Genomic DNA, 12,201 nt, shown 5'->3' with positions numbered 1-12,201 from the left:
CACAAGGTGTCAGCGCGCACCTGAAAGCAATTATCCACATGTATCTGCGAACTGTATCCACATGTATCTGGAGGGAATGGTAATTAATCTCACTGTACGTAATTGATGTGTAAGCTTTTACTGTATAATAACTAAGCTGCTAGTTACAGCTCCAGTCCCACTCCTGCCCCAGATCCAGCCGCTGTAGCGAGCCAGCCATGCACTGAGAGGCAGCGTAAGGGCCCAGTTAGTCTGTCCGCAGCCGTTGTAACGAAGCAGCCATGCTCTGAGAGACAGCGTAAGAGCCCAGTTAGTCAGTCTGTCCGCAGCCGCTGTAGAGAGACAGCCATGCTCTGAGAGGCAGCGTAAAGGCCCAGTTAGTCAGTCTGTCCGCAGCCGCTGGAGAGAACCAGCCATGCTCTGAGAGGCAGCATAAGGGCCCAGTTAGTCAGTCAGTCCGCAGCCGCTGTAACGAGCCAGCCATGCTCTGAGAGGCAGCGTAAAGGCCCAATTAGTCAGTCTGTCCGCAGCCGCAGTAGAGAGCCAGCCATGCTCTGAGAAGCAGCGTAAGGGCCCAGTTAGTCAGTCTGTCCGCAGCCGCTGTAGCGAGCCAGCCATCCTCTGCGAGGCAGCGTAAGGGCCCAGTTAGTCAGTCTGTCCGCAGCCGCTGTAGAGAGCCAGCCATGCACTGAGAGACAGCGTAAGGGCCCAGTTAGTCAGTCTGTCCGCAGCCGCTGTAGAGAGCCAGCCATGCACTGAGAAGCAGCGTAAAGGCCCAGTTAGTCAGTCTGTCCGCAGCCGCTGTAGAGAACCAGCCATGCTCTGAGAGGCAACGTAAAGGCCCAGTTAGTCAGTCTGTCCGCAGCCGCTGTAGAGAGCCAGCCATGCACTGAGAGGCAGCGTAAGGGCCCAGTTAGTCAGTCTGTCCGCAGACGCTGTAGAGAGCCAGCCATGCACTGAGAGGCAGCATAAGGGCCCAGTAAGTCAGTCTGTCCGCAGTCACTGTAACGAGTCAGCCATGCTGAGAGGCAGCGTAAGGGCTCAGTTAGTCAGTCTGTCCGCAGCCGCTGTAACGAGCCAGCCATGCTCTGAGAAGCAGCGTAAGGGCCCAGTTAGTCAGTCTGTGCTGCTGTAGAGAGCCAGCCATGCTCTGAGAGACAGCGTAAGGGCCCAGTTAGTCAGTCTGTCCGCAGCCGCTGTAGAGAGCCAGCCATGCACTGAGAGACAGCGTAAAGGCCCAGTTAGTCAGTCTGTCCGCAGCCGCTGTAGAGAGACAGCCATGCTCTGAGAAACAGCGTAAGGGCCCAGTTAGTCAGTCTGTCCTCAGCCGCTGTAGAGAGCCAGCCATGCTCTGAGAAGCAGCGTAAGGGCCCAGTTAGTCAGTCTGTCTGCAGCCGCTGTAGAGAGCCAGCCATGCACTGAGAGGCAGCGTATGAGGCCAGTTAGTCAGTATGTCCACAGCCGCTAAAATTTTACATGTTTCGCCAAAGGAAATGTAACTTTAGCGTTCTCTGTTCTACATCAATAAAACCATTGACCAGAATGAAGTCCCAGTAGTCATACCAGCTCTACTCGTGGACTATACCATTTACACACGCGGGGCCTGATTCTGAGGCTCACGTCATGCAGTCACAATCAGAAGTCCCACGTAAACATCCGCCCACACTCTACGTAATCTATGCGACCGCACCGTCCCAGCCCTCTGCTTCCGAGATCAGCCACCATCACTATAATCAGAGCTCTCCCAGCCCCATCCTTGGTGCAGGTGTGATCTGGCTGACATCGGACAGATCTCTACATTCGCTCACCCCTGACTAGCCCGCTGCTCTATCTACATACCCACGAGATGCTTCGTCTACGAGCGTATGCCTAGCTGCCACCCAGTAACGCCCATGCAGCTGTAAAGGAGACGCGACAAAACTCAAGAGGGAATAACTCTCGTTCGCATGCAGTCCGCAATGCAGGTGTCGTTTGCTAAAAATCCTGAGATCCTTCGTACAACTCCGAATCAGGATCACAGTGCGGACTGGGATTACGGCAAACCAAAAGCCAATCTGGAAGACTGACGCTAGAACGTCACACCTCTGTGAATCGCTCTGTTCCGCTTCTTATATTTCTAATTAAAACACTCCCCACTAGCATTTTAAGGTACTGGTCACCAGTGTTACCGTCCCACTATCACTGAATGGTATGCAATCTGCACCAGTATGTCCCAATCACACATAGCTGCCTGTGTCGTGCTGACATTGTGCCCTCTCTATAGCGCCTGTGGGTAATTTTGGCACATAATCAGTCATTACTACGCATATGTCCATTGCTGCCATATTCCCGATCCTCTGGTCGGTACGGGGAGAGTCGCAATACTCACTCATTGCCCCAGTCCAGCCGCACGGTCAGATGTCTCTTGACCTCTCGCACCTGGTCCTGCGTAAGGTGACCTGACAGAAGCTGTCTGCGCAGGTCAATCACCTCGTTCATCACATGACGTAGCTTGTAGAACAGGTCCACCTTGTGCTTCTGTGGTCAACGAGAGAGAAGAGAGACAGTGGGCAAGAAGAATATGAGGGACCAAGACACACTGGGATGGGGAGTGCAAGAGAGGACTGGACAGAGAGAGAGAGAGAGAAGGGGGAGTGCAAGAGAGGGCAGGACAGAGAGAGAGAGAGAAGGGGGATTGCAAGAGAGGGCAGGACAGAGAGAGAGAGAGAAGGGGGAGTGCAAGAGAGGGCAGGACAGAGAAAGAGAGAAGGGGGAGTGCAAGAGAGGGAAGGGGAGAGAGAGAGAGAGGGAGAGAGAGGGAGAGAGAAAGAGAGAGAGAGAAGGGGGAGTGCAAGAGAGGGCTGGACAGAGAGAGAGAGAGAGAGAGAGAGAAGGGGGAGTGCAAGAGAGGGCAGGGGAGAGAGGGTGAGAGAGAGAGAGAGAGAGAGAGAGAGAAAGGGAGAGAGAGAGAGAGAGAGAGAGAGAGAGAGAGAGAGAGAGAAGGTGGAGTGCAAGAGAGGGCAGGACAGAGAGAGAGAGAAGGGGGAGTGCAAGAGAGGGCAGGACAGAGAGAGAGAGAGAGAGAGAGAGAAGGGGGAGTGCAAGGGAGGGCAGGACAGAGAGAGAGAGAGAGAAGGGGGAGTGCAAGAGAGGGCAGGACAGAGAGAGAGAGAGAGAGAGAGAGAGAAGGGGGAGTGCAAGAGAGGGCAGGACAGAGAGAGAGAGAGAGAGAGAGAGAAGGGGGAGTGCAAGGGAGGGCAGGACAGAGAGAGAGAGAAGGGGGAGTGCAAGAGAGGGCAGGACAGAGAGAGAGAGAGAGAGAGAGAGAGAGAAGGGGGAGTGCAAGAGAGGGCAGGACAGAGAGAGAGAAGGGGGAGTGCCAGAGAGGGCTGGACAGAGAAAATGAGAGAGAGAGAGAGAGGGAGAGAGATGGGGAGTGTAAGAGAGGGCTGGACAGAGAAAGGGAGAGAGAGAGAAGGCGGAGTGCAAGAGAGGGCTGGACAGAGAGAGAGAGAGAGAGAGAGAGAGAGAGAGAGAGAGAGAGAAGAGAGAGAGAGAGGATGGTGGAGTTGGGGAATGGAGTAAGTGATGGAGTGTAGATAGTTGTGAGATGGGAAAGAGATATATGGAGAAATATGTATTCACCAATGATCAGATCTGGCAGATGAGCCACAGAGTGTGTACTGGGACAATGTGTGACGGTAAACATGTATATATGTAACAGTAAGTATGAACACATGTGACGGTAAGTATGTACATGTATGACAGTCAGCAGGTGTGTATACAGTATATGTAACAGTAAGTATGAACACATGTGACATAAGTATGTACATGTATGACAGTCAGCAGGTGTGTATACAGTATATGTTACAGTAAGTACATGTATGACAGTCAGCAGGTGTGTATACAGTATATGTAACAGTAAGTATGTACATGTATGTCAGCAGGTGTGTATACAGTATATGTAACAGTAAGTATGTACATGTATGACAGTCAGCAGGTGTGTATACAGTATATGTAACAGTAAGTATGTACATGTAAGACAGTCAGCAGGTGTGTATACAGTATATGTAACAGTAAGTATGTACATGTATGACAGTCAGCAGGTGTGTATACAGTATATGTAACAGTAAGTACATGTATGACAGTCAGCAGGTGTGTATACAGTATATGTAACAGTAAGTATGTACATGTATGATAGTCAGCAGGTGTGTATACAGTATATGTAACAGTAAGTATGTACATGTAAGACAGTCAGCAGGTGTGTATACAGTATATGTAACAGTAAGTATGTACATGTATGACAGTCAGCAGGTGTGTATACAGTATATGTAACAGTAAGTATGTACATGTAAGACAGTCAGCAGGTGTGTATACAGTATATGTAACAGTAAGTATGTACATGTATGACAGTCAGCAGGTGTGTATACAGTATATGTAACAGTAAGTACATGTATGACAGTCAGCAGGTGTGTATACAGTATATGTAGCAGTATGTACATGTATGACAGTCAGCAGTCAGTGTGTATACAGTATATGTAACAGTAAGTATATACATGTATGACAGTCAGCAGGTGTGTATACAGTATATGTAACAGTAAGTATGTACATGTAAGACAGTCAGCAGGTGTGTATACAGTATATGTAACAGTAAGTACATGTATGACAGTCAGCAGGTGTGTATACAGTATATGTAACAGTAAGTATGTACATGTATGACAGTCAGCAGTCAGTGTGTATACAGTATATGTAACAGTAAGTATGTACATGTATGACAGTCAGCAGGTGTGTATACAGTATATGTAACAGTAAGTACATGTATGACAGTCAGCAGGTGTGTATACAGTATATGTAACAGTAAGTATGTACATGTATGACAGTCAGCAGGTGTGTATACAGTATATGTAACAGTAAGTATGTACATGTAAGACAGTCAGCAGGTGTGTATACAGTATATGTAACAGTAAGTATGTACATGTATGACAGTCAGCAGGTGTGTATACAGTATATGTAACAGTAAGTACATGTATGACAGTCAGCAGGTGTGTATACAGTATATGTAGCAGTATGTACATGTATGACAGTCAGCAGTCAGTGTGTATACAGTATATGTAACAGTAAGTATATACATGTATGACAGTCAGCAGGTGTGTATACAGTATATGTAACAGTAAGTATGTACATGTAAGACAGTCAGCAGGTGTGTATACAGTATATGTAACAGTAAGTACATGTATGACAGTCAGCAGGTGTGTATACAGTATATGTAACAGTAAGTATGTACATGTATGACAGTCAGCAGTCAGTGTGTATACAGTATATGTAACAGTAAGTATGTACATGTATGACAGTCAGCAGGTGTGTATACAGTATATGTAACAGTAAGTACATGTATGACAGTCAGCAGGTGTGTATACAGTATATGTAACAGTAAGTACATGTATGACAGTCAGCAGGTGTGTATACAGTATATGTAACAGTAAGTATGTACATGTATGACAGTCAGCAGTCAGTGTGTATACAGTATATGTAACAGTAAGTATGTACATGTATGACAGTCAGCAGGTGTGTATACAGTATATGTAACAGTAAGTACATGTATGACAGTCAGCAGGTGTGTATACAGTATATGTAACAGTAAGTATGTACATGTATGACAGTCAGCAGTCAGTGTGTATACAGTAGAGCAGCGTGTATTGAAGGGCTCAGTACACAGCATAGGGAATATGTACTTTGGAGATGACAGCGCTGCGTAGTAACAGTGTAGGTTGTATTGGGGTAATACCTGTTCTAGTAACAGGGTTACTGACCTCCATACACCCATTACAGCACTTCTCCGTGCTCCTCACCTCCCCAGCTCCGTCATCCTCATTTAGGACGTGCTAGGGTGTAATATGTCTGTGTGACGGGTTGTGGCCATTGTGTGTCTGGATAGCGAGAGGACGGTCGCTACCTTGGGACCACTCCCCCTAACCACAATTTTACAATTCTCCTACAATACAGCTGAATACGGCCTGAGGTATCTCTTAGTGACTGAGTGTAACGGGGCCCCTGGGCAGCCTTTATGCCACGGGTCAGGGCCCTACATCTCTATACTTTTGTTACATTGGTATTTGTGCATCTGGTAATGATGCCAGCTCATACCTGATACTGCTTTCCCCATACACGTAACCGAGGTCCTCCCAGAAGCCTCGGCTCGTTTCACACACAAACATACATGCACACACATAATTACAGACACATATATAAATACACAAACATACATACACACACATTTACACACACACACATGCACATATATAAACACACTAACATACATACACACACATTTACACACACATGCATATGCACATGTATAAACTCACAAACATACATACACACACATATTTACACACACACACACACACACGCATATGCACATATATAAACACACTAACATACATACACACACACACACATGCACATATATAAACACACAAACATACATACACACATATTTACAGACACACACATATGCACATAAACACACAAACATACATACACACACACATATATAAACACAAACATACATACACACACATATTTACAGACACACACACACACATGTATATATAAACACACAAACATACATACACACATATTTACAGACACACACATGCATATATAAACACACGAACATACAAACACACATATTTACAGACACACACGTGCATATATAAACACACAAACATACATACACACACATATTTAGAGACACACACTCATGCATATATAAACACACAAACATACAAACACACATTTACAGATACACACACAAACATACATATACACATATTTAGACACACATATGCATATATAAACACACAAACATACACACACATTTATAGACACACACACATGCACATATAAACACACAAACATACATATACACATATTTACAGACACAAACACACACTGTCACACACACAACACTAAAGTGTCTCCTGTTTGCTCATCCAGCCAATGGCTGTGCTTTCTCCCTGACCTCTGACACCACTTATTTAGCGCGGCGATGGCAGTGCTCTGACTCTCTATCTGTCACCACTGTCTTCCGTCTGCAGCCATTTGTTCTCTACCGTGTGGCCGATATAAAATACAATGGCCCTCATTCAGAGCCGTACGCTCTGAGCAGAGCGCACGCTCTGAATGAGGGCCGCCCTCCATAAAAATGGAGCGTCCTCCTGGACGCTCGTATAGCTGTGGGTCACCACCCACAGCCTATACGAGCGTGCATTTTGATGGCCGCGATGGTCGTGACCATCGCGACCATCGAAACTGCGAGCCGGAGCCTGCGGTTGAGGTTTTCAACCGCAAGGCCCGGAGTGATTTTGGCTCTATCAGAGCCAAAATCACTCCCACTGACATCACTAGTGATGTCAGTGGGCCGGCTTCTGACGGGAGGCGTTCCCGTGGGAACGCCCCCGTCAGGGAGGCACGCCCCCGGCACGCCCACCAAAGGGGGCATGCTGTCAATCATGTATTATTATTATTATTATTATTAATAAGAACAATTATTTCCTGAATAAAGACATTGGTACCTATATGTCACCTCTTCCGGGATTGTATTATACACCTATTATTAATGACGTATTATGATGGTGGCACAGAGCAGCGTGCTATCAGTACATATCACTCCAATCCGTAATGCTACATAACTCCATCACCAGACAAAAGTAATGTTATTAAATAGATGTGAGACTGTAATAGACCATATGCTTTAACACCAGCCATTACAATAACAATACCGTAGGTTCATCATTTGTTACAACATTGTTTCATTTATATTTGCGGAGCCAACTGGGGATAAACCAATTATTTCAATCAAGTGATAATAAATTGTAGCTTCATTCGTTTATATTTGCGGCTTGGTTACGGATTACTTCTCACCGTTCCTGGTTGTTATGTACAGTGGGCCTTATGTAATAGCCAGCGACATGCAGACATGGTCGCAATTCCGACGAGGCCGCCTGTATTTTTAAAGCAGCTGTAATTTTAAAAGCAAAAAGAGGTGGGTTTTGCCCTTTAAATTACTGTTGCTTTAAAAATACGTCTGATTTACTGGAATCGTGTCCGTAGCTGCATCTCGCGGGCGATTCCATAATGCATAATGTACGTATTCTGGAGCCCACCTACCAGGTGAAAGAGATACAGTAAGTCTGATCATCACTTTGTACAATCTGAGTGATCGTAAAATAAAGGCCCCCATACTGTACAACTTTTGGCCACTTCCCCGATCGGACCGGAATCGCCGGTCGGAAATGTCAATCCTGTGATCGCCAATCCGTCAGGGAATTGGTGAAAGTCTTCATGTTGAAATCCCCCATCTGCTGATCACGATCATATTTTGGTCGGGATTGGCAAATTAGGGAAATCCAACATTTTGGATTTCACCGATGCCCCGACTCCGGCGTCTGGGGATTGGGGAATCGCGACAATCAGTCACTGATGTATGGGGGTCTTTACATGTAAAGCTTCCGGCAGCTACTCCTACATAACATGTAACTATTTAGCTGGGAGTAGGGCGCTACGATGTCACAGCCAGGGGCTACACTCCCAGTCTGAGTAGCAGGGGATGCCGCCCCCCACCACCCGGTGACCAAGGCAAGCTCAGGGGGCGAAAAGAACGCTGATATGGGGAGGTGCTGCCATGAACACGATGGTGGTCGTTATTACGCGTGTCCCTATCATGCGGTTTAATGCTGTTACATTGGTAGGATTGCACATAAGAAGCCTGGATTGTGCTGTATAAAGCAAAGAATGTGTGAACATATCAACAATATCAGAAAAGGACCAAGGGCCTGATTCAGAGCCGGTCGCTATTTGCGGTCGTTTGTCCAGAAAATAGGGGTGGCTATTCAAATGAACCGATCGCTCTCTGCGGTCTATTCACGCCTCTATGTCCGAACGAGCGAACAAAACTTGCGGTCGTTTTTTGAAAAAATATTCTTGGCTTGCAATTTTAAAGTATTTTCTTAATAAAGAGCAAAAATCAGTGAATTAGTTGGCATAGGTGCAACAATTCTCATTAACCAATTAGTGCAAACACCAGAGTACAAATTGGAACAACCACTGACAGCCCGGCTTCCTTGACAAAGTCCGTCACGTGGATGAAACGCGTTGGAGCCCTTACTACTGACAAAGCCGACGGCCCTTTCTTCAACAGAGCCATCAGCCAGAAAGCATGCCGGAGGCAAGACAGAGACCGGAGCAGGCCAGGACCAAGCCGCTATCCCCGCATCCAAAACGGAAGTAAGCCGGAGCAAGTTACCATCTGCGCACTAAAGACATAGTGCAGTGTCCACACATCACCGAGCGCCGAGGTCTTTACCGGCATCGAAGGACAATCCAGGCTAAACTCCGTGTCTCAGGGTAAGATAGGGACAGTCACCCGCATGCATTGCACTTCAGCAGCGGGCACCCATCATCCCCGAAAAAGAGTATAAACATTGATTCCACTGATCAATTTATTTCATTTATTCATTAGTTTCATTTATATATATTTATTTTATTTCTTTTCAGTCATTTTGATATTTTGTATTTTCATTTTTTATTTTCAATTTATTTATTCATATTTATTTTTATTGTTTGATTTTATTTTGATTGTTTAGAGTGGATCTGCAGGCATTTCTCACCCATTTAACTTCCAAAAGACAACACACAGACATGCACCATTTTTTGTTTTGCAAGCGCTTCTCATACCATATAAATATTCTTCCTATTTTATAATAGAAAGCATAGATGCAGCTACATAATTTCAGGTGCGCTGTCACATTATCAATATAAACTGTATAAAGCACGTCTGGATGCGATAGGCTGAAGTTCTAAATACTGCAATGTGTACATTGAGGCCTTCTGCTGGGAGAAAGCCCCCGATCACAAGCCGTTACCCCAGAAACGCGCCCTCGCCAACCCCTAAATGTCATCAGGAAAACTCGGTCGACAAAAATAAATGTTGTTTTTACAAGTGGGTTTTACAGGCGTCTGCACCCAGATCCGCCCTGGAGCTCTCATCAGTAACAGCGACATACTGCACCACCACATAAGCCGCCATCTTGCTATAAATACAACGCAGCCAGCTTTACCCTGATCTTTATTTCTCTGTAAGAGGTATGCACAAAGCACATTACAGGTACCTTGGCATATATAAATATAATAAGCCCGACGAGCAGCTGCCCACTCATATTAACTGATGGGAACAGCAGCCAAGAAATGAAATGTAATCTAATGAAATCTGGCATGGCTTTCGCAGTCCTCCAACTTTTACAGACATGAGAGGCAGATACAGCGGAGGTAACGCTGCGATCGCTGGTTGGTAGGAAATGGGTATAAGATGTGTAATACATTCCTGTGCAGCCATCCCACTGGCAGCAGCGAAGGTGACCCAACCTTCAGAGCCATTTAACATAACATTAGAATTCTATTGCACCTGCCATTCAAAATAGTTGATTTGTTCGGATGCCCGCGCGGCTGGCGAGAGGAAGGTGAGCCGTCTGCGTCTGTCAAAATTACACTAACTAAGCAAAGTGCCAGGATACATCATTTCAGGATTCTTGGCAAAAACAATTGGGAACAAAAAAACCAAAAACAAAAGAAAGAAAGAAACAGCAGCATAAGGTAATATCAGAGCCCCGGATAGCGTAGGTTGTGCAAAGTAGCAAGACTGGGTTTTCATTTAGCAGAAGCAACCAATGGAATATCAGTTTGTTAAATATGCAGACTTTACGACCAGTATGGATTATCCTTTAATTGGTTGCTTTCTTCTTGCTGTCATATTTCCTATGCATAGTGGGGTACAAACTCCCTTTGATAGAGGTTTCCTAGTGAGGATTGCTACCAGTCATACCCCTTTTACACCAAAGCTAAAACCCGGGTTATTGCAGGGGTAACCCTGGTAGCTCCTTGGTATAAAAGAGGACGGGGTTGGATTCCCGGGTCGAGTGACCCAGCAATCCAACCCAGGTAACTTCCAGGGTTTAGCACGAGAATGACTTGTGAAACCCTGCAGTGTAAATGGTGCGATCCGGGTCACGGTGACCTGGATCGTGCCGCATGCCTGCCGATTGGCCGGCTTCAGTGGCGCTTGGAGATGACGTCATCTCCAAGCGTCCACTTCAACGCCGGAAAAGCCGGGTATCTGCACACCTGGCTCCGGTGTAAACGGCGCCAACTCAGGAATATCCTGAGTCGGTGCCGGGGAAATTCCTGGTCTGATCCGGACTGGAACCCTGTTCCAACCTCAGAGTCAGACCCGGAATTTCGGTATAAAAGAACAAAGGGGAATCCAGGATCCCCTTCGGGTATATAGAAAACCAGGAGGGTTAACTCTTTGGGTGCAGATTCACTAATATATATAGAAAATATAGACAGCGCTAATAGACAAGATAATTTATTTATACAAAAATAAAAAATAATCACCAAATAATAATAAAATATAAAATAACACAGTAAATACTTATATTTCACCGGCCAGTATATCTATAAAAATCTTTAGAAAATTGATAAAAACAGTCCCGAACTATACTCTGTTATTTCAATAGTTTAGAGTATGTGAATATTTTTAGATTTTTAGTACCACGGAAACACTTATAGCACCTTATAGCACCTCCATTTTAGGGATTGAATCAATCCAAATACTCCCGTTTTAATAGCATATAGCAGTTATAATTGAAATAACTTTCAGCTGGAGTTTGAGACTAGTAGTTTATTAAAATTAAAAGGCATAAAAGAAACAGTGTTGTTTGCAGAGAAAAAAGAAGTTCTTGTTAGATTATTGCAGAAAGCTGTAAAGGGGCCTCTCCATTACCTGACTTTGTGAGCAATCCCACCAAAACCAGGAGACGCTAGACGTTCAGACTGTCAGGTCGCCAAATGGATAGGCACCTTCAGTATTTGCAGAGAGTATGAGTAAGATTCCAAAAGACATATATACATTTGAAGCAATGGAACCTTCATAGTTATCTATAGTTGTTCAAGAGCTGAAAATATTCAGCATGCAGACAAAAAATATATAGATCCTCTTCTCTTAATCGATCCTGTACTCACAATTCTCCCGGGAGATATGAATGGTATATACCAACTCGTTTCCAAATAACACAGTCCTTCACGCGTTTCTCCACCTTCTTAAACACTCAGCAGCTTCCTCAGAAGCTTCACTAATAGTCTTTAAATATTAGTTCCAAAGAATATTGTGAGGGGTCCTTGGTT

At 45.2% G+C, this 12,201-nt stretch overlaps 1 protein-coding gene across 1 annotated transcript in view; it reads right to left on the bottom strand.

Moving 5' to 3' along the window:
• Positions 1 to 12,201, bottom strand: part of DOCK3 (dedicator of cytokinesis 3) — a 394,022-nt gene that overhangs the window by 203,486 nt on the left and 178,335 nt on the right. Inside the window, exon 6 of the mRNA XM_088459078.1 lies at positions 2,348 to 2,496. Coding sequence (XP_088315204.1) covers positions 2,348 to 2,496 — 149 coding nt within the window. The remainder of the gene's footprint in view (positions 1 to 2,347; positions 2,497 to 12,201) is intronic.

Source organism: Taudactylus pleione, unplaced genomic scaffold (assembly GCF_031769625.1).
Source record: "Taudactylus pleione unplaced genomic scaffold, aTauple2 ptg000893l, whole genome shotgun sequence".
NCBI lineage: Eukaryota > Metazoa > Chordata > Amphibia > Anura > Myobatrachidae > Taudactylus > Taudactylus pleione.
Note: the sequence above shows the minus strand (reverse complement) of the source record. Positions and strands in the feature narration are given on the sequence as shown.